At 41.8% G+C, this 25939-nt stretch overlaps 3 protein-coding genes and 1 long non-coding RNA gene across 4 annotated transcripts; 1 reads left to right on the top strand and 3 right to left on the bottom strand.

The window, feature by feature from the left end:
* Window positions 1–6790: 6790 nt before the first annotated feature.
* Window positions 6791–9530, bottom strand: LOC128362776 (zinc finger and SCAN domain-containing protein 32-like). The gene is made up of 4 exons (XM_053323629.1): window positions 8563–9530; window positions 8312–8418; window positions 8072–8189; window positions 6791–7936 (listed from the first exon to the last, which is right to left on the bottom strand). Exons 1-4 carry the CDS (start codon window positions 9002–9004, stop codon window positions 6942–6944), a joined length of 1662 nt encoding a protein of 553 aa, XP_053179604.1. The 5' UTR covers window positions 9005–9530; the 3' UTR covers window positions 6791–6941.
* A 2926-nt stretch (window positions 9531–12456) lies between these two features.
* LOC128363315 (uncharacterized) lies at window positions 12457–13954 on the bottom strand. Its single transcript, XR_008321660.1, has 3 exons — window positions 13914–13954; window positions 13056–13122; window positions 12457–12666 (listed from the first exon to the last, which is right to left on the bottom strand). It is a non-coding gene; the product is annotated as an uncharacterized LOC128363315 (long non-coding RNA).
* A 3709-nt stretch (window positions 13955–17663) lies between these two features.
* On the bottom strand, window positions 17664–19621 carry mif (macrophage migration inhibitory factor). Its single transcript, XM_053323765.1, has 3 exons — window positions 19443–19621; window positions 18086–18258; window positions 17664–17941 (listed from the first exon to the last, which is right to left on the bottom strand). The coding sequence occupies exons 1-3, from the start codon at window positions 19548–19550 to the stop codon at window positions 17875–17877; spliced, it is 348 nt and encodes a 115-aa protein (XP_053179740.1). The 5' UTR covers window positions 19551–19621; the 3' UTR covers window positions 17664–17874.
* Window positions 19622–20262: 641 nt separating this feature from the next.
* Window positions 20263–25691, top strand: si:dkeyp-121d2.7 (zinc finger protein 436). The gene is made up of 5 exons (XM_053323784.1): window positions 20263–20413; window positions 20786–21107; window positions 22360–22646; window positions 24376–24487; window positions 24630–25691. Exons 2-5 carry the CDS (start codon window positions 20804–20806, stop codon window positions 25685–25687), a joined length of 1761 nt encoding a protein of 586 aa, XP_053179759.1. The 5' UTR covers window positions 20263–20413; window positions 20786–20803; the 3' UTR covers window positions 25688–25691.
* The last annotated feature ends 248 nt before the right edge of the window (window positions 25692–25939 follow it).

Raw genomic sequence — 25939 nt, forward strand, 5'->3', positions numbered from 1 at the left:
ACATTTAAGAGGCTGATATCACCAAATGCTCAAGAAGTGACTCGCTTAAGCAATTACCTGATTGCTGATTAATTTTCAGACAATCAATTAATCAATTAATCATTTAATTGACTTTTAACAGCTCTACTGTTAAAAGTTACTAATGTACTGTTACCTATGTAGAGAGGAGCCATATGTCATCATTTATGAATTAATATATTTTCATTTCCACCAAATGATTTGCCAAACATTAAGCGTTTCCTTTTACTATTCGCTGTTAATAATCTATACATGAAACACAAGACAATAAATATGTAATGTGTGAATTTTCTGCATTCCTCCCACACTTATTCCAAACATCAATTTAATTGTCTTATATGCGATTTTACAATAATTTACCATATCATCATATACATCGATGACTGAAAATGGTATCATGATTTCAACCATAATGCAGGAATGACCACTGAATGAATGAGAAACCCACCAACACATGTAGAGGCTTCAGTCAATGTGGCAGCAGAGAGCGAGGGGCTGCCAGTGACAGTTGGTGCCATCACTGGTGCTGGCTGTCTGCCACCAGGCACTAAACCCCCCCACACAGCAGGAAACGAGAAGAGCTGTTTATCTGACTTACTCCAAGACTGCCAGCATCACCCTCCCCCACCCACTACTTACCAGTTATGGGCAATGTTCCACACATCACGGCCATATCTGCCCTTCTAACTGCCCCCCGCCAGCCTAACATCCACCACAAAGCTCCCCTAAGCCCACCCACTGTTTCCCATATATAGCTACTATTCTACCTGCGCTCCTCCACCTATTCACCCTGACCATATGCCACCAAAATCCCCCTCTGGTTAAATCTATAAACCCATAAGGTTTGGTGTTTAGTCCTCTCATCAGTGTCTGAGTCTTAAATCCATCCCCCAAACAGAGAGAGTGAGGTAAGAAATTATACACATTTTTTCAATATTATTTAAAGTACTTTTAGTCTATGTCTCTCAGTTTGTCAACTGGCAAAAACTAAATAAACATTTATATTTTTAATAATGTTTTTAACATTGCGCTATATAGGAGTGATAAGACAATGTTTTGTTATAAACAAGAATAAGGTCATTTACCTTCAAATGTTCCCAGAGTCAATTTTAAAAAATCTGATTCGTAAATATTCCTTTAGGCCTTTCTAAAAAGATTCAAGTTTTAAGATGTGCTATTTGTCCACTAAATTAAGAATGTAAGTGTATAGTTTTGAAATTATTAAATAATTAACATTTACACCGTTTCTATGGACGTTTAATTGATTGACCTCTCAGTTGATTGAAAACACCTGCTGTGACGTCATTTGCAATTAGTCGGGAGCTACGCTACCTGTTTAAAACATGTGATCTGTAGCCTATAGTGCAATAAAACTATAATTCAACTACAACACGGCTGTACTTACTCTATTTCACTATTTTGAATCCATTTGTCCATTTAACGTCGTAACTCCAATACTCGCGGACAGACTCACATCCTGTAGTGAAGTATATTAGCCCTGTAACATTAACATGGAGAACTTGTTACCAATGCGACTACGTACTTACATTCAGACACGTCGTGTTTGTGGACTCCTGCCTGGTGAATCACAGTCAGATATTCGTCCTCCACTAACCCAGGAGAAGAAAGAGGTCTGTGAATTCAGCCTTTTATATGTCTGACTTCTCAAATCACCGGAGCTTGAAGGCTAGCTAACAGTTCACTGCTGTTGGACAAAAACACTGATGTGTTCAGATCTAAATATGGGGACTGAACTACTTTCATCACAGCTAGCTAGTCCCACATTTCATATAGCTAGGTCTAATACTTTGATTAAAAATGTTGATTATGCGTCTTTAAATTAATATGAAACCTGTATATAATTAAAACCACTTTCATAATCCTGTGTTTCGTTGATTTTTTTTAAAATTCAATATTTTTATTTTTTTATTTTCTGTCATTCTCTTCCATTTAAAATGTAAACCTGTGTCAGCTCTTCTCTCTTAGAATGTATTTTACACATTTTTATTTGTAAATGTCTTTCTTTGTTAAACTATTTAGAGTTACTTAACTTTGTGTGTATTTTTGACTGTTTGACAACACCACGGTAAATTCCTTATATGTGCAAACCACTTGGCAATACATTCTGGTTGTAGCTGAAAGGTTTTGCTGAAATACATGTTTTAAAAAATTAAATTTCCAAATTTCAATAGCAGAAATTTCCAAATTGACTCTCAAAATCTATGCTAAGAAAAACAAATTTGTTTTTGAGTGAAAAATCCATTAAAAAGCCTCAGTTTTTATTCTAACTTGTTAATTTAATCCTTATGTTAGGAAAAAATGAGACCTTCAGCAGAATCAGGCACATACAGTCATTCCCATCCTGACAGCTCAACTGTCCTCACTGACACACTGCAAAATCCTCCTCCTCATAATAATTATCATAATACGGTGATCATCATTATCATTACCCTGTGTGTAACTGGTTTGTTCAGGTACAGTAAGTTCAGTTCAGCTTGTCCTTGTTAACCTGCCATGCCTGACTCTGGTCTTTTGTGACAGCAGCCTCGGGCCTGTCTCCCGTAGCAACCGTGCCATTCAGTCATGACTCCTTGGCCTCGGACCTTTACCCATTACTTCGGTGACAGTGGAGCGTAAACCACCCACTATCCCAGCCATCACTTGGACCCATTGCTCTATGCTGAATCTGAGCTGTATTGTGTCCGAACAGCATCTCCTTCAGTAGTGATGGTGCGGACACAGGTAGAAGATGATTTATGCAGTCTTTAATGCTTAACCAGAACAAATCTGCATGCATCAAGACAGATTAGGTCATTTTTGTCAAATAGTGTCTTGTTGAAGAAAGGCTACACTATTTGGATTCCTGGGGTTGGGATTTTTTTATTTGAAAAATTGAGTTGTGCGTCACCACAGACCTCTCAATCTAAGCTGATTTATTTAGACTTTAAACCAGACAGACTTTAAAACAACGACAACAACAAAAAAGTGGGGATTCACAGCTGATCTGCTGAATCACTGTCTCAGGTTTAGTTCACAGGTCATAATTATGTAAAAGAGCAGATAGCTCTAAAGCACCCCATGAACACAAGGATTCTGTAAATATTTCTAACGCCTGTTTATTACTGAACTTTACTTATAAAATAATCATCTGTGCACAGGAGAGACTGAATCTCACACACAGTTTCAGATACAGATAAATGGACTTTAGAGGGAGGGAGTGGACTATAAGACCTCACTACACCCAGCCAACATGATAATGATCAGCATCATTCATCAGGAGCACCCTTGTGTCCAATCAGACTCAGCGATGCTTGTGCGACTGTCTGTGTTGACCCGGTGCTTCTCTCGCTTCCCACCCCCACTCCACTGTGCAGACACACGGTTGCTTAGCAACCCAAGAGCAGCCTATGGAGAACACACACTCGTTTGTGCAGACACTCACACAGTTGGAAAATCCAGGAACTCTGACAGACGAAGATAATGTACTCCCACTCCATCCCTCCATCACGCTCTGTGACCCCCAAAATGTGAAGAGAAATTCGGGGAGGGAAAAGCACAAGTGCAACACAGCTGCCTGGAGGAGATCCAAGCCATTAATTGCTCTTGACTGCATTGGATTCACACACATGGAAACCATCCCTGCACTCAACTGTGGGCATCATAAATACATCCAACATAACAGTGAGGTGATCCAATCAGTGTCTTTGATTTTTTTAAAGCCCTTGTCACATATCTACACCCAAAAGCTCAAATAATATTTTGTGATTGAGACTGATTACCAATGGATATAAGCCCAGGAGCCATGAAATCAGCATTTCCAGCAGACAAAGGGCTTTACAAGATGAAAGTTAAAAGCTCTGTAACATCTCCCCAGTCTAACACTATTAGCACATTAAGTGAGTGCTTAAATACAGTCAGCAGACGATGGATCAACTCAATGCCTTGAGCGGGGGACAGCACTATAATCCCCTAAAGGGGGGTTTCACTATAGTAATGGCAACTCACATGAAACCACAGCGCCTGGGGAGTGGTGGGACTGGGTAGATTATGAGCAGCCGTGGGGCAATGCTAAGCACCCGTGCTCACAGAGGCTCATGAGACACACACACACACACACACAGGTTTACTTAAGTCACTTTTGGGATATTTGCATAGACTTAATTTCCTGGAGACTTACTTTAACCACAACTAAACCTAACCCTTACTCTAACCTTAACCACAGACCCAAAAAACAGTGTCTTACCAGTTGTAGACATGGCTTTTGTCCCCAGTTGCACAAGCCATCCAAAATCAAGTGGTCTTAAGTTTAGTGTGTGTCCCTGAAAGTGACTTAAGTCATACCCACAGACATACTCAACAGAAAGTGTGTACACAAGTAAACACAACCATAACATGCATGAAAACACACAAGCATAATTAAAACTGGAAAATATAAAGACAGAGAGGTGTAAGCACACATACTACATCTAAGTGTGTAATTTGACTGATTCCTTACATACACACATCTCATGGGTTAGTGGGGGTAAATACTTCCTCTCTTTTCACTCCTATGACATGTTTTGGGAGGGGAGGTAGTACGGGGTGCACTAAATGGGTGTCAGGGAGATCATTTTACTCCTGGAGGATTATAGGATGGTGATGGAATGACTCTTTGGGCCGAGGGCAGGGAAGTGGCAGGGGGTTGAGAGTGTTATTTTCTTTTTTTTAGTTGCTAGAAAATTAAAGCAGCAGCCTGAGGGTCAGGAGAAATAAACGGAAAGGACATTATAGCCTCCTGCAACACAGTACGATAACACTATCGCTTGGTGATAAACACAGAGTAGGATACAGGCTTTCCTGACAGGGATATTGTTACTATTACACGACAACTCATATCAAATCACTGGAAGAATGGACTGAGGAGCCATTAGATTTGGCCCATTAGGGTCAAATGATTTTTATCTCTTACCCAAAAGCCTGAAGGCAAAACATGGGCACAACACACAGGTTTGAGTGGTTGCTTTGATCAAATCTGTATACATCCCACCTTTATGCACTGCCTTGCAATGCTTTTATCACACACTTTTAAAACCCTCAGAGACCTTTCAGCCTGGTCAACTATTCATTCGTTGCCTTTCACCCCAGGGCAAAGCTGCTTAGAGCAGAAAGGAGATTACACATAGCCATATATAAAAACAGAAAACACTGCAAAGCCTATGTGACCCCTGCCTATGAAAACATGCACGCATACCTATGCGGAGTCCCAAATCTGTGTATAGATTTTGGTCTCAATCTGACCCGGAGCTTTCATCCACACATAAATACAGTACTTACATAGTACGAAGACCTAAAAGGTCTGTAAGAGCCCGCAGCTGTAGTCAGTGGGAAGTCAATCCTCTCCCATCACTTACACAATGAAGCACGAACACATGTTGCCCTCATCTGACTCATAAATCCATAAATACTAAACTATTTTCTGTATTAGGGTTGGCCTTTAAAATGGTTTAATTTTCATAACGGGGAGCGTAAAAAATGAATGTAAAAAACCCAGAGGGAGAGACAAACACAGGTGACCTTCGGGGGGAGGGGAGGTCACTGGAGGGGGTCACTGAATGTAATCTTTCAATGATCAAAACAAGGACTCAGCAGCCTGGGGAATACACACACCCAGCTTGCTCTGCTCAGCAGTTGAGGCTGTAATGTCTGAAAGAGAGAGTGAGAGACGGGGACAAATGTCCTCTCAACCTCCACACATCTCACATGCTCACACTGTTTGTTTGCTAGTCTAATGGGGTAGTCATTGCAAAAAACGGCTTACGATTATTTGAGAAATCCCTAGACTTGAGCAACATATTAGCCATGCCTTGAGGAAAAGGAACAAATATCAGAGAACTGGTCAAACATGCACTATCACTTCCATACAAGCTAAACTACAGAAGAGGAATGATGTTTTGTGTAGACAAACACAGTAACCCAAATCTTGAGGACACTATACTCATATTCTGATTTTTGCCTTGTAAGCACATGTTCACAGTCTGACTCCATGAGCGTTATGGCATGATGACACAAATGCATACATCAGGGAAAAATATCAGAAAATATAGGACACACAGAAAAACATGCTGAGGGCAACACTTGTATCAAAAATCTATTTACAATGCTGTTCAAAGCAGCCTTTCTGCTGTATGGCAACACTGCCCCCTGGTGTCTGACACAGAATAGTAAAATAATGATGGACCAAATATAATGGTTGAGGCTGAGGAGAACAAATAGTTTGCACGACTATATTCTTTAATTTCACTTGGCAGAAAATGGGATGTCAAATAAAAGCTCAGTTCCTCTTTAACGACACAGTTATGACCTCATTTCAATGTTTCCAACACAAAATACATATTTGCGGTGATGCGCGGTACATAAGCACAATTTTGAAGGAAGAGACGTGCTATCCTACCTCTGCATGCCACATGTCTAAATCTAATACCAACTAAGCTTTCTATATTGGCTTTATGAAAAACAGTATTTTGTAGTTCTTTTACTTCTGATACCACTGATAAGGAAGAATATCATTGAAAGACCCTGGATTTAAGTTACTTTCTTTACAACAATAGCCAATGTTTCTTAATTATGGGTGATCATATGTAGTAATTTACAATTCAGTGAAATGTTACCTGAATATCTGTCAGATTCACAACTGAAAACACAATTAAGAGACTGAACTAAACTGTACTTTGACTTTGTTTGTTATCAGATGCATAAAATAAAGTTTAAGGCTTATTCATTTGATTTTTTCCCTACATCAAATCTTGAAAACATATCAGAAACATTAAATATTTCCCAATTGTTCAAAGTATTCAGTAATAGGGTCCAGTGGGACACAATAGCCAACCCTGAAACAAGTTCCTTGGGTTTATTAAGTGCATGACCATTATTTAAACAAAATGTCCTTAAATAGGGTTAGGGCCGATGTCTGGCTCCTGCTGATCATCCATGTAGTAGGGATCTCCTTGGTGGACTCTGTGATTGTGCACCCTAAGGTTCCCCCTGTGGGCAAACCTCTTCCCACACTCTGTGCAAGCAAAGGGCCTCTTCCCCATGTGAACATCCCGTTGGTGGGCTCTCAAGTTCCCGCTGCGGGCAAAACGTTTACCGCACTGTGTGCAGCCAAAAGGCCGCTCACCTGTGTGTGTGCGAGTGTGAACAGTAAGCTCAGAGGGGGTGAGGAAGCTCTTGTCACAGAACTGACAGGGATGCAGTCTGACTCCTGTGTGGCGTAAAAGGTGTCTGCGCTGGTGGGAGGGGTAGGTGAAACACTTGGTGCAATATGGACAGGTGTAAGGTCGTCCGTTCCCTCCGCTGGGAGCTGGCGGGTGGCTGAGATTGTTTGCGTGTCGTAGTGTGAGTGACTGTGAATTGGACTGCGGTCTGAGAGGGTCTCTGCTGCCAAAAGTTGAGACCCGCCTTGTGTGATTAATGGGGCCTCTCCCACCCCTGTCTTCTCTGGGTCTCCATGGTGACTCACTAGAGGGAGCCTGTGGCTGATCCTGCTGAGCCTCCCTTTGCCCCACACCCTGACCCTGTACCGAGTTCTGATTGGAGCTCTGGTTCTCAGGCTCCTGGTCCAGGAAAGGGAAAGAGCTATCGTCATCTTCATTGCTGGTCTCGTCAGAGCCAAATCCAGGTCGGAAGCAGGGTGTGTCTGTGCCGGTGCTGCTGCTGGCTGGACCAGAGCAGCTGGTGCCATCTGCCTGCAAGTTTTCCAAACCAGGCACCCCACCTCTAGAAGCATCTAACCCTGGTAACCACTCTCCTGGCTGAGCTAGGCTTGGGTCAGGCCTCGGGGAGCAGCGTCCACTCTGGGAGATGGAGAGAAAAGGTGTGGAAGCTTGATCCTGGAGGGATCGGTGGTCTGCACTTCGACTGCCTTGATCCCAATGAGACACTGGAGACAAATTGGGGAGTGGGGGGGAGACAACTGATGCACTTGTATACTCAAAATAATTTCAAGGTCATCAGGCTATAGTTTTGACAAAGCTAAACAGACAGCAACTGAACAAAGAATGTGCTGACTTCTTACATTTGGCCTTAGCTTGTGTGGCAGACAGAGGATCTATCTGCCTCTGGTGCTCAGCAACAAGGCTTCCCTCTGGGGCTTGGACTGCGACAGACTCCACAGTAGGTCGGGATCCAGCACGCTGTGGAGAATAACAGGTCAGGCAGGGCATGGTGCAAATGTAAGTGTATTCTTGCTGTTCAGTTCTGTTTTATGTTTCATTGATTGGACAGCCAACATTTATTTTGTGGATCTGGGTCTGACCTCATGTTTTACTGAAGCTCCATCTTGGCCTGTGCCCTCCTCTTTCAGACTGCTTAGACCGTGACTGAGTCCTGCTGCTGGGTCTAAATGAGGAGACAAATCCTTTCCTGTGCAAGAAAAGCATAGATAAGTCTGAGCAATGCCTTGAGTGCTACTTCTGCAGTGAATATAAGTGAGGACAAAAATGGGATTGGATGCTAGATCATCCTTTACAGTTTATGTCGATAACCAATGTAAAGGGAGTTAGTTACCAAGGTTAAAGACCATGTCGGCTGCATTACCTGTCTTCTGTCTCAAGCTGTCCTCTCTGTCTCCTGTTGACATCTCCACTTCCTCGATCCCTCCCCCCTTCGCCCTTTGCCTCCTCTCCACTTTCTCCAGCCTGCCGCGGAGGATGGAGATCTCCTGTGTTTTCTGCGCCAGCTCCGCCTGCTGCTCACACAGGCTGCTCTCAAAGATCTTGGCGATCTCGCACACAGCGGCTGCCAGCAGTGAGTCCATGACGGTGGCCAGCTGAGCATGGAAAGCACCCCGTACAGACTCCATTGCCCTTTGTTCCAGGGACGATGTTTTAATGTCAACTACTGATTGACACCGCAGTTTTCTTCGATGGTTGGCCACCAGAGGCAGCTGAGGGACGATGTGGCTGCTACCACTGTACACTCCTCTGCTCTGGCATCCGTGAACTGCCATCAGATTTTGCCATGCTAAGCAGCTACGCCATTTAACTTTGACACACCTTATGACTGAATAACTCTTGATAATTAACCTGTGAGGTGTTTTTTCAAACGATCTCACTTAAGTTAAGGTGTTAATCTGCTCTATCTTGTAAGGTTTGGCTACTATTACATACAGTGATGACAAGCTATGCGGTTCAATGCAGAGACTCAGTTTGGATATTACAACAACATAAACACAATTAACTTGTAGCTAGCAACAAAAAACAGACATAATGACAGTGTTTCAGTGAGTGCTAGCTACCTCTGGCTAACGTGTAAACAAGGGAGCCAACGAAGCGTAACCTGCACTGACCCGCTGCAGCTCGTACTAAAGATGACTTTAAATGCTTTAAAAGACAGTCAAAGACCCCAAATCAGCAACGGCCTCTCACAGTCGATGGGCATGGGTCATTATTGGCTTTCATCAAATCCAAGGAAACACTCCGCACGCATGTGAAATCACACTCAGGGATGCGGAGAGTCGTCGGCCAGCTAGCAGGTTGGTATCCGCGATGTGACCATCATCAATCTCGCGAGAACACATCGGAGGGTGCTGCAGAGTGAGGAATCCCAACCAGTCTCCAGGTTTGGAAAAGTTACTTTGGAAATGTAATAGGGTACTAGTTACTCTGTTTAAAATGTAATCAGTAATGTTAATATTTCAATTACTTAATCAAAGTGATGTAATTTATTATATTTAATTACTTTTGGATTACTTTTATAATTGGGATAAGTGTACCCATTAAGCCCACCAAAATCTATGTTCAGGTTTTTTTTCATGGATACTGACATGATTTATGAGGGAGATCATTTCTTATAAAGATTTATCTCATTTGAAAATGTATTCACTAGTTCATGTAGATGTTAGAATATAAAATAAAAATATTTGGTCAAAAGAGTCAAAAGTCTGGCATGGGCTTAATTGGTGCTGTGACACAATTTAAGCCCATGTGTGCTCCAAATAAGCCTACGTCATGATTTATAAACAAAATATAAAAAATATTGTTTTCAAATCATTAAAAACAGCAATATATGTATTCAGTAACATGTTAAATATTTTAAAAATGAGGGGGAAGCAAAATCTTAATGGTTTGACTTCCGATGTAACCCCCTTTGTAACCATATTTACATAACTAACTGTAATTTAATTACATTTATTTTGTAATTAAATTACATGACACCATTACATGTAACTAGTTACTCCCCAACACTGCCAATCTCTTACATTTTAAGTAAGTAGGTGACACTACAATATTACACATAGCTGGGATTAAATAACTACAGGAAATACAGTGTAAAATGTGGATTTTATTGAGGTAACAATCTGGCAACACCAAGGACACTTTTATAATGAAAAATGAACAGCAATAGTAAATCCACCTTTTCCATCATGTGCATGTGGATCAATGAAAAACAACATGACCCATATAAAGTATAAAGTGTAACAGTTTAAGACAATGAAATACAGTATTGTCACCCTTGTTTAAGAACTCAGGCATTAAATGATAATATAACTTTGAATGCAAGAAGTCAAAAATACAATTTTCACATATCCTTCAACTAACATTAGATTACAGGATACATTTTGTCCAATAAATACAGTCAATATCTCCAGAGTTGATCTAAAGATTATTTGAACAAGTTTCTCAACTCACTTACTAAATCTTGAAGAACTGATACCAAACAGCTAACTGAACATTTACTTTCCTTGAATACAAAAATAGGGTTTGGTGATAGCACAAGGCAGCAAAGACTTTCAACTGGTAGAGTGTTTGCTATACACTTTTTACCGAGGTAGCTATTCTTTGGGGTTTTTTTAGGCCAATATAGTGTTCAAAGAGCAGGTTTGTTTTAAGGCAATCTCAGATTTACATATATGTAAATTTAATAACTTTAATGTGCTGTGCTGCTAACTCTTCTTTTTTGTGTTTGTCTTCTCTCTTGATTTTTGTTTCTATAATTTTTTAAGGGAATTTTAAGATATAATAAATATATCCTTTCTGATGTTGTCGCACTGCTGTGGGCTGAAAGCAGCAGCATTTTGTTTAAGTACACAGGCACGCAAGAAAATTTAAATAAACTAAATCTTGAATCTTGAATCTTGAATATGACGAAGCACCTCGATTTGTCAGGTATTTCACCAAGTAACACATTCCCATCATGTTACTTTTTTCTAACAAAGCTTTCTTCATACAATTTTCTTAAAAAATATTAGTTTATCACAATATGTGTCATATATCTATTGTAAAAGGTTTTATCCATCACTCTGTCAACATGTTTTTCATCCAATTTGTGAAAAGATCCTTAATATTGTAAAGGAAATGTCCAGGTAAAACTTTAATAATGGTGATCATGATATAACAAGAGTACTCTGTGGTGGACTGGATCTCTACACAGACACACACACTGATGGTCTGACACTGACACTCTGGGCTCTTACTTTAGATCTAAATGACAATTTTAAACAATGGAAGACTTGTAGCATTAAGTCTTAAATACAGTAAAAAGAGGAAGTTTTTAGATGTTAACCACACCACACATGTTAAGTTTGTGTGTGGAAGCGCTCAATATGATTCTTCAGGGGTCCCTCAATGAGGAAGCCTTTCCCACAGTCCTGGCAGACATGAGGCCAGTCCCTGTGAGATTGAATCAAATGCCTATTTAACTCTTTTTGTGTGGGGAAATTCTTCCCACACTGCTGACACAGGATACTTCTCAGAGGAAAACGACATCTTTTTCTATGCTTGTATAGCTGTGAACGGGTACGAAATCTTTTAGGGCACTTCTCACATTTGATGGGTTTCTCTCCTGTGTGGATGTAAAAGTGTTCAATCAACAGGCTTTTCTTTTTCAAGAGCTTCTGACACCTTAAGCAGCTGTAACCATCAGGGCCTTGTGTGCCCATTGTTTGCCATTCGGGAATTGTGTCCGAACGGTTTTCTGTCTGTACATTGTTAAAGTTGGCTGTGCTGTTTGCATCTTTGCTGGGTAAAATCAAACCCTCTCCGTTATCTTCAAGCTCCTCTAAAGGCCTGGTCCATCCAAGGTCTCCTCTGGATTTCATTTGGTCTTTGTGCTTTCTTCTTGTGGACTCACTGCAGCTGTCAGATGAAGGCGCGCTGTCCCTCTTAAGGTTATACTGTTTTTTACTCGGCGTGGATAGTTTTTCTTTGTCACATGACTCAGATCCTTTTGACGACAGTTTCTTGAGTTTTTGGCAAGATGTTTTATGATACACAAGACCGCTCGGAAAAGGGAACACTTTTTTGCACCCCCGGCATCTTTTGTGTGATTCTACATGTAAATTTCGTCCAACCTCTGAATCGAATTCCTTATGACAAAACTTGCATGAGTACCATTTTCTACTGTTTCCCACCATCTCTTTTTGTCTAGGCTCAGGTGCTGCCTTTTTTCCCCCTTCACTTCGTGACACTTTGCACTTCGTAACATTTTTTGGCTCTTTTCCTGTTAAACTTTGCCCTCTTCTTCTTTGACCTGTGATGACTGCTGGGCCAGAATATTCCTGTTTGATCTCTTGGAGCAAATGTTTCATGTCATTTTTTACTGGTGGACGTTGGGTTCTTCCTGGTGGGCTTTTGTCCTGAGTGTGTTTTTGGCTCTCGCTTAATGCGGAAACTGTGGGAGAAAAATATCACAAAAAAATGAAACTCTAACCTTGAGAAAAAAGCCAAATAGTTCAATAGTAGATTTAATTTGAAGTTCAGTCAGTTTACTAAAATATAAAAACATATCCTACCTGGTATCAAGCCATGCCAATAATCATAATACAAATAGTTAATAGGTTTTATTTGGCCAGGTTTTTAAATATGCATCTCTGGCTTATCAATTATTACCTAAATACAATGGCATTTAATGAACTTCACTGCAGCACACTGTTTCAGAATCATAAAATAAGTGTGTATATATGGGAATGTAAATGTGGATGTGAGAAAAGGAAATGCATTCCTCATTCTGACATGCATTTAAAGTACAACATAACAAATGAAATTAAGAATTCAACCAACTTCTCTTGGATTTTCTGCCTGCCTTTGTTGGCTGGTCGGAGTCTCTGTCATGGTTGACATGGTTGACCTAAAAAAACAAATTGGACTGGTTATCTGCAGTGATCAGCAATACCAAGTACAAAAATCAGTTTCATGCAAGGCTGTCTTAGCATACACAGCAATTATGGAGATGAACTCTCTGACTGTTCTGACACTTTCAATCATTTTGCCTTAATATGATAAAGTGGATCTCGCAACACTTTTTGAACACCCTTCACAATATACTGCATACACAATATATTCTGTAAAATCAGTGCTGCAGCCAGTTCTTGCAAACCTTTGAACCTGAGACTCTAAACATCAGCCAAGTACCCCCAACCTTCTTAAGAGATTTTTTTCACCCCATGGAAAGTTTATTTTTTAAAGGTCTAATTGATTTCCTGTGTTGGTCTGAAATTATGACAAATACATTAACACCTATCTGATCCCCATGCAGTGTTAGATACAATTGTTATCAAAAAATGGACATGAGACTGAGATAGTTTCACTTGATTTTATGAGTTAGCAGGATATCAAGAAAGCTTCGAGAAGATATGCTCAATGCTTTGTAGAATTTATTGACATGGGGTTGGGGTTTTTGTCAGAATCTGACATAATAGACATATCCACAGTGTCATATAGTGTTTCCATCATACTGATTAAGGATGTGCTATATTTAATCTACTCATTAAAACAAAGCATGTGGCCTTCAGTGGTGGGTTATCAAATGTGTAACTGCCCTTCTCAGCAGTTATCCCGTTCTCCCCTCCCTTTGAAGCTCCTGTATTACTGCACCACTTTAATGCCACAACATCCAAACTCCTTCACTGTATCACACACCTCCACCTCCTTCTTGATGACTGGAACGTGCCACAGTGGAATAGACAGTCGCCGCAGTCTAACGCTGGGACATGCATCCTCATGCTGCTTAGTCAAGTTCTCGCTGCCCAGAGGAGCACACCAGTCATCAGGTACTGCACAAGAACACAAAAACACAAGTGATCTTCAACTTGTGATGCACTAGAAACACCTGGCCACAACAGAATACAAATAAAAAGTTTTGTTAAGCCTTTCCTTTGTGCAATATTTCTATTCTCCATTTTTTTTTATTGTTTTATGTCTGTATGTTTATGCTTGATTTCCTCTGTGAAGCACTTTGTGACATCTCTGCTTTTCATATAATAATATACAAGTGTATGATGAAGTTAGTTACAGTGATGCTGTCTGTTATTTTGTGTAATGTGTATTTGTACTAACATTATGTGTAAATATTGGTTTTCACTTTGACACTGAAGTCTAAAAATAGTGAGTATATTTAATGAGAAAATGTCTTTCACAGTAGAAAACACAAGTTATTTTCATCATTTGAACACGATACCTTCAAAATCAATCTCAGGAACATGAGAGGTTTGCCTGGGGGTGTTTTCAGGCTCTCTTTGTGTTTCATCAATCTGAATTTGATTATTCTCCGCTCTTCTGTCAGCATCATTCTGACATTCTTTCAGCTTGAGCTCTGCGCTTTGTAACTTCAGTTTAAGTAGAGCTATCTCCTCTTGTTTCTGTGCCATCTCCATATGATGACCATGTAGACTGCTCTCAAAGATCTTCGCTATCTCTATCATTGCTGTCCTCAGAACTGAGTCCATAGCAACTTGGGCCCTGAAATGTCTCATCTGGTAGTCTGCCATCTTTGAAGGCAACTGTTTACAGATGTCTTGCCTTGGGAAGTCTTGTGTAATGCTGCTCACCCCTAAAAAGAGAGATAAGAGACCAGATTAGTGACAGCTACCCATCACCCTCAGGGGTTGCTGGGTATTTACACTCAATGGCCAAATCAATAGGAGTCAACTGGTAGAAAAAAGCCAAGTACATAATACTATACTATGTATACAAAAAACAGAAAGTTCAACGGATAGTCAACTTATGAATTTTAATGAGAACTTTCACATGCATAAATCAATGCATAAAAGGTCTCACCCATCATTTGAACCTTTCAAAACTGAATTTAAAAGGTATTTTGAGTCTATCCAACTTATAAACAATAAGAAATGAGTAAGTATGCTCCAAAATGTTTTTAGGAAATTAATGAATGAAATATTTCTATCTTTTCTGTCATTATTTCTTTTAAACCTTTGTCTTATGATAACTGTATCAACTTACTGAAAGTGAAGTCATGTCCTCTTACCTTTATTTCATTATTGTTCTCTATAACTGTAATAATGTCACACGTTATAAGTGACAGTTTCTATAAATAAAGTGATTGTGGGGTGGGGGGTGTGTATGTGAAACCCAGGTAGAGTTGAAACAGTTCCAATCATGTGAATGAGGACCACAGTGTTTTAACTTGAGATGCAGACAAGCATTCAGCAATGAGCGCTTCACAGCTTTACGAGAGAAAACTCAGGAATGATCTTCCATGACGTTAGCCCTCTGGTTAACAAGTTCATTTCAATATCACATAATCGTTAGCTAATGTATGAATCTGAATATTGACTTAAATGGATCAGCTTAGGACATACGAAAAGTGGAACAAAAACGAACTTTACACACCAGGAGTTTCATAATGACTAAAAACTGCAGGATAAAAGCTGATCATGTAACGGGCAAGAAAATACTGACCGCTTAGCAGAAGAAACGCCAGTTATTGTTACAAGCTCCGTTTGATGAACGTGCTGCTGTGTAAAATGTAAACCGACACACACCGACAACGAGATATGGCATGTGTTTCTCATGAGGCGTCGTTAACTAAAGTGTGTAAACGCGTGACACACACCATTTTTCCTAGGATTTCCAACAAGGACGGAAAGCAGACGGGCTTTTTTCCTACCCGCATTTTGCTAACACCCGCCCCCACCACTCTGCCTCTGATTGGCTGACGTGATATGAAGTGAAAGCTAATTGGTCGTCCCATAGAACATCAGCGCCGCGCCGGGAAACAGCGACACCTCCACCATTTTGGACTGAAGGCGACTTTTCTTTTTTTTTTTCTTTCTTTTTTTTCACTCTTTATTGAACATTATAAACACACAGACACCCAGCTGTTTGACATGTAATGGACATTATTGTACAATTCAATATTCCAATGTGTGGAAAACAAGCTATCAATCCATTTAAATATGAAATGGTAAATAAATGAAATATAAAAATAAGTTATCAAAACATAATACATAAATAATAACACATTAATCAGGGGCGAAAGAAGTATTTATTGTTTTAAAAAGCAGTGTGTTAATTTTTTTTCATTTGTATCGATGTACAAAGAAGCAGCAGACAAACAGACAAACAAAAAAATAGGTGCAAATGTTACACCGTTAAGGCAGAGGTTGGCAGGCCATAGTAACAAGAGCACTGGTGTCTTCTGTCATGGATTTTTAAGCTAAATCATTATAGGTAAAGATATTCCTTGTTTGGCTAAATGACAGATACCTACAGTTACATACTACCTTTATAGCACTGGCGACATTGGAGCCCCAAAAAAGCTTTAATTTGCTATTTGAAGAGGGCATTAGACCCAGGGTCCCTCTAGCAGTCACTTTAACCAGTCATATAAGTGCAAGTATGTCATTTGTGGCAGAGAAGGTAAAGTGCTCGTTATTGATTTCATACCGTGGTGTGAAATCATTCAGGCCCGATGCCTGGTCTTATTTTAGTAACAGAACTTCATTAACAGACATAATTTACACTGCACATGTTTTCTCCTCAGGTCCAATGTGGCACTTTATTTTGGTCAACAACACAATACCCTATTTCATGTGTGTTTTTCTCTCTCTGCCACTAAAATATAGCTGTTTCCATCTTCAGCCATGATAAAGGTACGCGTGTGTTCTATAACATTATGGTCATTTTCTAGTGAGAATCCAACTAAAACAGTTTTATCAAGATATGCTGTTATATTGGTTATTCCATCACTACAGTAAGCATTACTGTACATAAACATATTCATGTGTACATGCCTATACACAAACTGTACCATATAGGATGGAGAGAAGTAGAACATGTATATCATATATGCACTGAAGAACAAAATGGTGTCGCCCCATCAGTCAGAAAAAATCAATGAGGCAAATAAATCAGAATATTATATGAACAGTTCCCACTATGTCAACAATACACCAGACAAATCTTAGTTTCACAATATCGGGCAAAGGTCAACAGACTTTAACTTGGGACAGAAAGTCTCAAGCAGACAGTACAGTAGATAATTAACAGCTGCCTTTAACTTGGTATGAATAATTTCTTCAACTGAGTGCTTCAGTGTAACATTCACTGGGCTGTCATTTTCTCCTTGCATCCAATTTCAAACCGTAAAAGTGGGGCCAAAAGTCACCTTTTTTTGTCTGATATTTGTCCATTTTATCACTTTAGCTTATTCTAAACATCTGTTCAAAAGGTTTATAAGCTTCAAGGAGGTGACAATGTCCTTGCTACGGTCTTACTTTCTACAAGTCAAAATGTGTGCAGTGAAAAGTGACTATTTATGTTATTAATCAGACCTGTGCTTGTCTGCAGTGAAAAAGATTTTTTTTTAAATCTAATGGCAAAAACTAAGTGTGTCTTTGTGAGCATAGACAATGAAGGAAAACAGAGATGAATTTATGTTCTACAAGGTTTCCTTTATTATAACGGGAAAAGATCAGTGCAAAGCTTAAGGGTCTAGATAAGTGCATTTAAGACAGTTGAACAGTATGTTAATGGCGTATTACCAGGCGTCTTTGCTTCTCCATTCTGCTATGTTAAACTATGTTCATTCATGTTGAAAACTACTGGAATGAGCTCCTGTTTCAGTTTGTTGAACTCCATCTCAGCCAAATGTAGTGTTGTTCCAGCCCACATTGGCGGCATCCATGTCCACGTAGTTAATATAAATCCTGAAATAGACACAAAAATAGGTTAATGAGATTGGACATTAACAGTGAGCAAGGTATATGAGATACAAGGGTGTCTGAGTCAGTATATTTCTATAACCGTCTTTGGCTTATCAAATCATGTGCAGTATTGTGTGAGTTAGGTACCTGTCAGCAGAGATGCTTAGGTGTTTGTTGAGCAGTCCACACAGTAGTTTAGAGTATTGCTTGTTGTGGGCACCACTGATCTTGCCAATACTGTGGAGGGAGCAGAGTGCACAGGGGTCTCCCTTTCCTCCAAACATCATCATTTGTTCAGCGTTGACATGCACAGCAATGTACTGGTGATCACACGACAGATACACAAAACTCAGGTCAGGCAACAACATTGGGTATATTAAAAAAGCCAATGCATGTTACATATCACTGTTACGCTGTACTGAAGATTTTTGAAATGAATCCAAACTAACCCACTGCAGCTCCACCCATACACGATGGTCTAAATGCTGTTTCGTATGTATCTTCTAGTGAAGAAATAGATTCCCCTTCATATATTCATATATTTTAATGTATTTTTTTACATTTTAGCCTTGAAACAAACAGATTTAATAGACATTTAGTCTAAACAATGTCAGAGTTAGCCTCCAACATTAAATAACAGAATATATACTGCTCATTAAGATCTCCAAAATCCCAAAAGGCAGCAGCCTCCATCAGTGGCAGCTATTGACACCTAGTTAACCTAGTTTTAGTCTAGCTTTTATTGAACTTCATCTCTTTTATTTCATTTTACTCTTTTGTCTTTTTTACCTATTTTAACCTTTGTACTCTAATTTTTAATAAAACATTTATCTTATTCTTATCTTTAATTTTGCATTGGTCTCATTTTTTGTCTTTTAATTTGTTCTTGTTCTCCCATTGTTTTTATTCCTTTTCTTTATGGTGTCACTTATTCTGTTTATTCATCAGCTTGTCAGTCAACTGTAAAGCACTTTGAACTACACTAGCCTGTATGAAAGGTGTACATGAATAAAGTTTGATAGATATTTAAGCACAAGCTAGTTAAAGCAAGGTCTATGTGTTATGAATTGGCATAAAGTTCACACATACAGATGGTACATTCACATTATCACAGCTATAGGCCTGTGGGTGTTGATCTAAAGTCTAAAAAAAAAAAGAAGAAGAAGCAGCATCTCAGTTTATGATAGATTTGCTTTAAACTCATCTCAGTTTATGATAGATTAGCTTTAAACTTGTGAGTTTAGAAAACTGACTCCACTCATCAATCATCTACCCATGCTAACTCAGCGTAGTCACTGGTGTGTTTGCACTGCACACGATAAGTAGGCATCCACAGCTTGCTGCAGTTACGTAAATCAGGCTTCAGGTGCTGGTCTTCACTCAACAGAAATGTGAAGTTTATCAAGATGATTCATTGAGGTGATCATCAAAGTGGATAGAGTTTCACAGTGAGACCCAGGTGAGCGCAGTTCATGCAGGGATAAGCAACGTACCCCTGACCTACCTGTGCAGGTTTGCCCATCGCTTTGGCCAGCTCCTCAGTGGCCTCAGACAGCAGAGCCGCCGGCACATCGCTTTTGGCCACGTTGGTGTTCACTACGAACATCGGCATGATTGCTTTTTGCAGTGCTCTCTATTTCTTCCTGCACCTCACACAAACCCGTCTGCAGGCGGAGTAATGATGCAAATACGTATCTTCCTCTCTCAGTGGCAAAGTGACCACAGCGCCCCCCTCCGTCCTGGAGGATAAAACGCCAACCAGGTGGGCGATAGGTATTTTTTCTGGTATTATATCTTTTTTCTTTTCTTTTTTAAATAGTGATTTAGGAAGTGAAAGTTTTATGAAGTTTTGTCTAATTTGATGGTGTGTTTTTTAAAGGAAAATGTGCTATACCATATGTATTGATACATGGTGCGCCTTTATTTTTTTTCATTTATCGTCACTGTTTACTGTTTTTTTTATTACTGTATTGGTAGCTGCTTTAAGTTGTTGCTGATTTATTTTGTTTTCTCTTACTTTATTTGTTCTGTTATTTATTTCTCGTTTATTTACTGTAATGAGTTGTCTTCTCTAAGTGTTTCATTACGTTTTGTATACACTTAATTTAAAAAAAAATTATTACACACAATAAAAATAAAAACAGCAATCACCTCAGCTGTTGAGGTCACACAAAAATAGAAAGTGATGTGTGAAATAATCCGGAGCGTTGCTTTCTTGGGTGCGGCTGCTCTTCAGTGTAGGGTAATTACGGTACTGGGCATGCGCAGTTTCCTCAAGCATCAGTAAGCAGAGCTGAAGGAGGCGAGGAGGAAACAGAGGCAGAGAGGGAGAGAGAGGGGAGAAGTTGGATGGCACTTTCCTTTGTCGCCGTGTCTCTGATCTTACGACTACCGAGCAACATTATCTCTGATCCGTGAAATCACACGGTGTGTCGCCGCTTCACGCCTACTCCTCCTGGTTTCATCCAACAAACGGTGCGTATATGGAAAGCTAAATTAGCCAGGCTGCTAACACGATCACTTTCCAACGTTACGGAGAGGCTACTGCTCCCCTTCTGCTTCAGTATTATTGTATGTCGACCACTTGTACAAGTTCAATACCAGGTCTTGATTTTAGTACATACTAAACTACAATAGCGTCTTTGTACTTCTCGAACAGACTGATAAAGCTACAGTCTTTAACTAAATGACGAGAGATAGCTAGTAGTGATAAATAAAGTAACCTTATTCCTGTAACATTGATAACAAGGACTACATTTGGCTATCAAATCGATAAGACAATGAGAAACTGTTGTGATCCCAATGGGTATTCATGGTTCTGATATACTGTTATTGATCCGTGATCAGGTCGAACCTGTGGCCAGGATGATGGAGGAATCGGTCAGCACGTTTGAAACCCATCTGACGGCTGTCATGGACAGTCTGATCCGAGCCTCGGTGTGTGAGATAACCAAACTCTTCCAGGAGACGGTGAACGACTACCTGGTGGAGCTGTCCCTCAACAGGAAGGAGAACGAGGCTCTCAAACTGCGACTGAGGCTCACTGAGGGCAAGCTGAGGACCGAGCGAGTGTACGGGCTGGGCTGGGCTTCCCACCGCCGCAACGCTGGCCTGGCAGCGGCAGAGGAAGGGGCCGGAGGGAGGAAGAAACGAAAAGTTATGGGGACCCGTAAGTATTTCTGATGGCCTTTACTCCCAAAACAAGGGGACTCATGTTCCATTTATTTGGTGTCACGTTAGAAAGTTGTCATTAGAATGAATACATGATTGTGTTTCTTAATGTGAGAAATTGGGTTCTTGCTGTGTAGTCAGGGCTTATGTGAAGACGCACTTGTTTTGTTGGAAACCATCTGGCAAGAGCTGATCTCTCCCCCCCTCCCTCCCTCCTCTCTCCCTCCTCCCTTCCTCCTCCGCCTCCTCTTCATGTTCGCTCCCTCTGTCCTTCACCTCCCCCTCTCCTCTCCTCTCTCTCTCCACTGCATTCTGTCCCTCCCACTCCTCTGTGCTTTTGCACACTCTGTCTCCCTCCCTCCCTCCCTCCCTCCCTGCTTTGCTCCTCTCACTCCACTTCTCTCTGTCTCTCTCCAACTCCACCTCCTCCCCTTCCCGCTCCTCTCTCCTTCACGCCCTCTCCTCCTCCCTGCCTCTCTCCCTGCCCCCACCTCCTCCAATACAATTCTCCTGCTCGGTTCTCTCCTTCATCACGTTGCACACACACACACTCTCCTTCCTCTCCTCCCCCTTTCCCCACCTCCTCCACTCCACTCCTCTCCCGCTCCTCTCCACTGCCACTATAATTACACACTCCCTCTCCACTTCCACTTCTCCTCTCTCGCTCTCTCTCTCTCTCTCCCCCCTCTCTTTCCACCTCGTCACCCCCCCCCCCCCCCCCCACTCTTCTGCCTCCTCCAACATGTGCTCCCTTTCCTCCTCCTCCTCCTCTCTCCCCTGCGGCCCCTTCCAACTCCACTTCTCCCTCTCTTCCCTGCCTGTCTCTCTCTCTGTTCTCCTCCCTGTCACGTGTTTTTCTCTCCTTCGCTCCATCTTGTCTGTCATTCTACGCCCCCTCTCTCCTCACTCATTCATCATGCTCACTCCTCCTCCTCCTACTCCTCCTCCTCCTCCTCGCCATGCTCCTCTTCCTCTCTCCCTTCCCCCAACCTCCTCTCTACTCCTTCACCCCTCTGCCTCTCAAACCCCCTCCTCCTCTTCGTCAACTCCCACTTCTCCACCCTCTTTTCTCCTTCATCTCTCTCTCCTGGCCCTCCAATCATCTCCTCCCACTTACCCGGCTCCCACTCATGTTTCATTCTCTCTCCTTCCTGTCTCTCCTCTCTCCTGCACCCCCCTCCTCACCTCACTTTCTCCTTCCTCTCTCTCCTCCCTCCCACCCTTCCTTCATCTTCCTGTCTTCTCCCCAGGAGGCAAGTCAAAGAAGGGCCCGGCAGCAGCCTATGGCAAAGGCTGGCCTGGAGGTGTGTGGGAGGAAGGAGGAGGTGGCGGCGGCGGTTGTGCTGGGGGAGGAGGAAGTGGAGGAGCTGTGGGGATGGTAGCAGGAGCAGGAGGAAGAGGGGGGAAGGAGGCCAGGGAGATGTACCTCATCCAGTTCCCTGGGGGCGAAGAGGAGGAGGGAGGGATGGTGGAGGACGATGAAGGGGAGGACAGCCTCAGCGGTGAGGGGGAGGAGACGGCCAACATCAAAGAGGAGGTGAGGGAGACAGGCTTTCTCGGAGGAGGAGTAGGAGGAGTAGGAGGAGTAGGAGGAGAAAGTGGCACAGCATCTCTGCATCACTCAGCAGCTTCATATAGAATGAGAAAGAACGCAGACAGAAAAAGAGCGAGATAACACAGCGAGACAGAGTTTAGCTTGTTTTCTTCAGTCATCAAATCACTGCAGAGATGGAGTGGATAAAGGGAACACTATTGATTTGATATTTAGCTTCCCGATGAGCGCTTTGAGTGGGGCTCTCCACATCTCAAGAGCAGCAAGCTTTTAGGTGAAAATACTACTGGCAGAGGTGAAAAGCTGCTTGCTATTCCACCACATGGCCAAGTGGCAGGAGCACAGATCCACTCTTCACTTTTCTTACATATTTGAATATTCAGAGCATGCAGAATTCCTGTCAAGTCATTTCAAAGTGATTCTGGTGGCTAATAAAATAGCTGTTAAGAATTATAACCACAGAAACCCCTAAGGAAAATGATGTAGCTTTTTGTTATTGAGGTAAAGTAATGGTGTCCGTGATGAGGGTTGCATGTAAATTAACAGAAAAGTTCAAAACAAAAAAACACAATACAATTTACCTTTTTTTAAAATTGCATATCTTGCTTTACAAACAATCCAGGATACATTCACTGCACAGGGGTAGAAAACATGTCACCACAATGTAATGAAAGCTTATATGTGGACATTTTCATTATTTAAAAATGAAGCAACTTGCTGGAAACCAGTCAAAATACAATTTTAGGGTAAATCTGTTTATGATATTTGTCAAACCCCTTTAAACACACATCTGTCTCAGCCTTTCATCTATGGCTGGCTAACATGAAGCTTGGAGTTCCAGTGAGCAATGATAACACATACAGACACTATACACAAAGAGAGCTCCACAAATAGTGAGAAATTAACTGTGAGTGTCCCCAAATTATCAACAGGCAGCACAGGTTAAAAGCACAGAAGCTGTTAACTTAAAGAAAGTAACAGGAGCATACATGTAGTATGAAATTCCTGCACAAGTTAAGGGCAGAGAAGCTCTCTCACTCTGGATGGTTTCTTAATAAACTAGGCATGTATTAAAACCTTCTTGTCTCCTGAAAGTATGCCAGACAATGTAAATATGCCAGATGTGTTACATTGGTGCAAAAACTCATAAGACACTGTGACAACACAGGTTTTGAAGTATTATTTATCAGCCACACAAGATCATAAAAAGAGACTCTGCGCACCTGTTTGATTATTTTCTTCTGTGAAAAGTGTAATAACATGATGCATTTTCCACTCAAAGTCATCAGTCTGCACCTTTTTATTAGCTGTCACCATGTCACATACTGAAACTCTGAACGTGTGTCAAACTGATCACAGAAGCATCGACTGTAGAGCCAAACGATTCATTTAACAGCCATAAACACAAAGGAACAATGTGAGCTGTCTTCACCTTGGAGCAAAGTGTTTTTTCCTCACCAGGTTCTGTGCAAAATGATCTGTCACCCTCCAGTACTTTCATAAGAAGCAGCTCTGACAAGATCGCTAGAGCTAATAGCTAATTCTGTACTCTGAGCTAACCAGCAAGTGTCCTGAGATAATGAACATTTTCTACCCATGGCTGTTATGATTCATACACTTAAAACCAAAAAAACGACTTCACGTTGATTTATCCAGAAGCTCTCATTCACTTTGACCTGCTTGTTTCTATAATCCTCTGTGCTTCTTTGTGCAGTTTTCTCAAACAGAGGGCTATCAACCTGCTTCTCTCAAGCTTATCAAGGAGGCTTTGAAGATGGACCTGCCCAACCAGAACCTCCACGCAGGCTCCAGAGCCCAAAGCGAAGGTAAGAAGCCCAGGACACAGTGATTGAGGGAGGGGAAGTTAGGATGTTCAAAGAGCAATAGTTTGAAATGAAGTGGAAATGGTTGCTTATGTCAGCTCTCTCTCTCCTCCACATGTCTCCTCCCCCCACTGTCTCTTCTCAGGAGAGCTGTCAGATCGTCCTCCGACCCTTCATCCAGGAGAGCGAGAGGAGGAGGAAGAGGAGGACTGGGAGGTGGGATCCACAGAGCCATCAGAGGGGGGCATGACCATGGACGAGCTGAGGGGTTTGGAGTCCGCACTGAGGGCTGAAAGGGGCCGTGAGCAGGGTTCCATGACGGCTTCCCAGCCTGTCAGCCCCGGCTCAGAGGTGGCACCAGGTAGCGAGATCAGCTTGGCCCCCAAGTACATTGGTCTCGATGGAATGGAGCAAGACGAAGAGCTGGATCCTCAGCCACCCACCCTGCAGAGAGAAGACCAGATAGGGCAAACCCGGGTGAAGGACCGTATGAGAGCTGGCATGTTCGGAGTAGCAGAGCTGAAGTCGGGCTGGTCGAAGAAGATGAGAGAGGGCGACTCAGCTGCTGTCATGAGTGGAGAGGATGCGTCAGAGCAGGGAGAGTCAGATCACCTGCCTCACCTGTCTGCTCCAGGGAGTGTCGGGGAGAGCGGAGGGGAAGAAGAGGCTGGTGCTGACCTGCTCCACTTCTGCCCTCAGTGTGGAGGAGGCTTCACCACAGAGGCTGAGATGGAGGACCACCCCTGTCCACTGGGTGGTGCCCTTTTACAGAACAGCGGAGGAGAGGAGGGTCTTTTCCCTTGTGCCCACTGTGGCAACACGTTCAGCCACTCCTGGGCACTTAAGAACCATGAGTGTGCCTGTGCTGCCGAGCGGCCACACTGCTGCGAGATCTGTGGGAAGCGCTTTACACACTCACGCTCCCTGGAACGCCATCATCTGGTGCACACAGGCGAGAGGCCACACCGGTGCCCGCAGTGTGGACGCAGCTTCAGTCGTCTAGGCAACTTGGAACGTCACCAGCGGATCCACACGGGTGAACGTCCGTACGGGTGCGAAGCGTGTGGAAAACGGTTCAGTCGTGTGGAGTACTTAAAAAGACACCAACTCATACACAACAGTGAAAAGGCAACCCTGCAGTGCTCCAACTGTGGAACGGGTTTCAGTGATGTGGAGCAGCTGAAAAGCCACCAGTGTTTTTAGAGCCTGTACTTCAAAATCAATGATAGAACTGGAAAGAAAGTGCAACTTTTTATTTGAATGTGGTAGAATTTAGGTGATGAATGTGACTGGTAGATGCTCGGGTTATTCTCAGTGATTTGGAGTTACCTTTCTTGCAAACATTGACAGGATGATAAGTTAAACTGACTTCTAGATCAAGAAGCAGCTACATGTGTGGATGATAATTGTTGAGTTAATAGAGACGGCAAATGTCCAAAGTTGATGGGAAATTCT

The sequence above is a fragment of the Scomber japonicus genome, chromosome 8 (assembly GCF_027409825.1).
Source record: "Scomber japonicus isolate fScoJap1 chromosome 8, fScoJap1.pri, whole genome shotgun sequence".
NCBI lineage: Eukaryota > Metazoa > Chordata > Actinopteri > Scombriformes > Scombridae > Scomber > Scomber japonicus.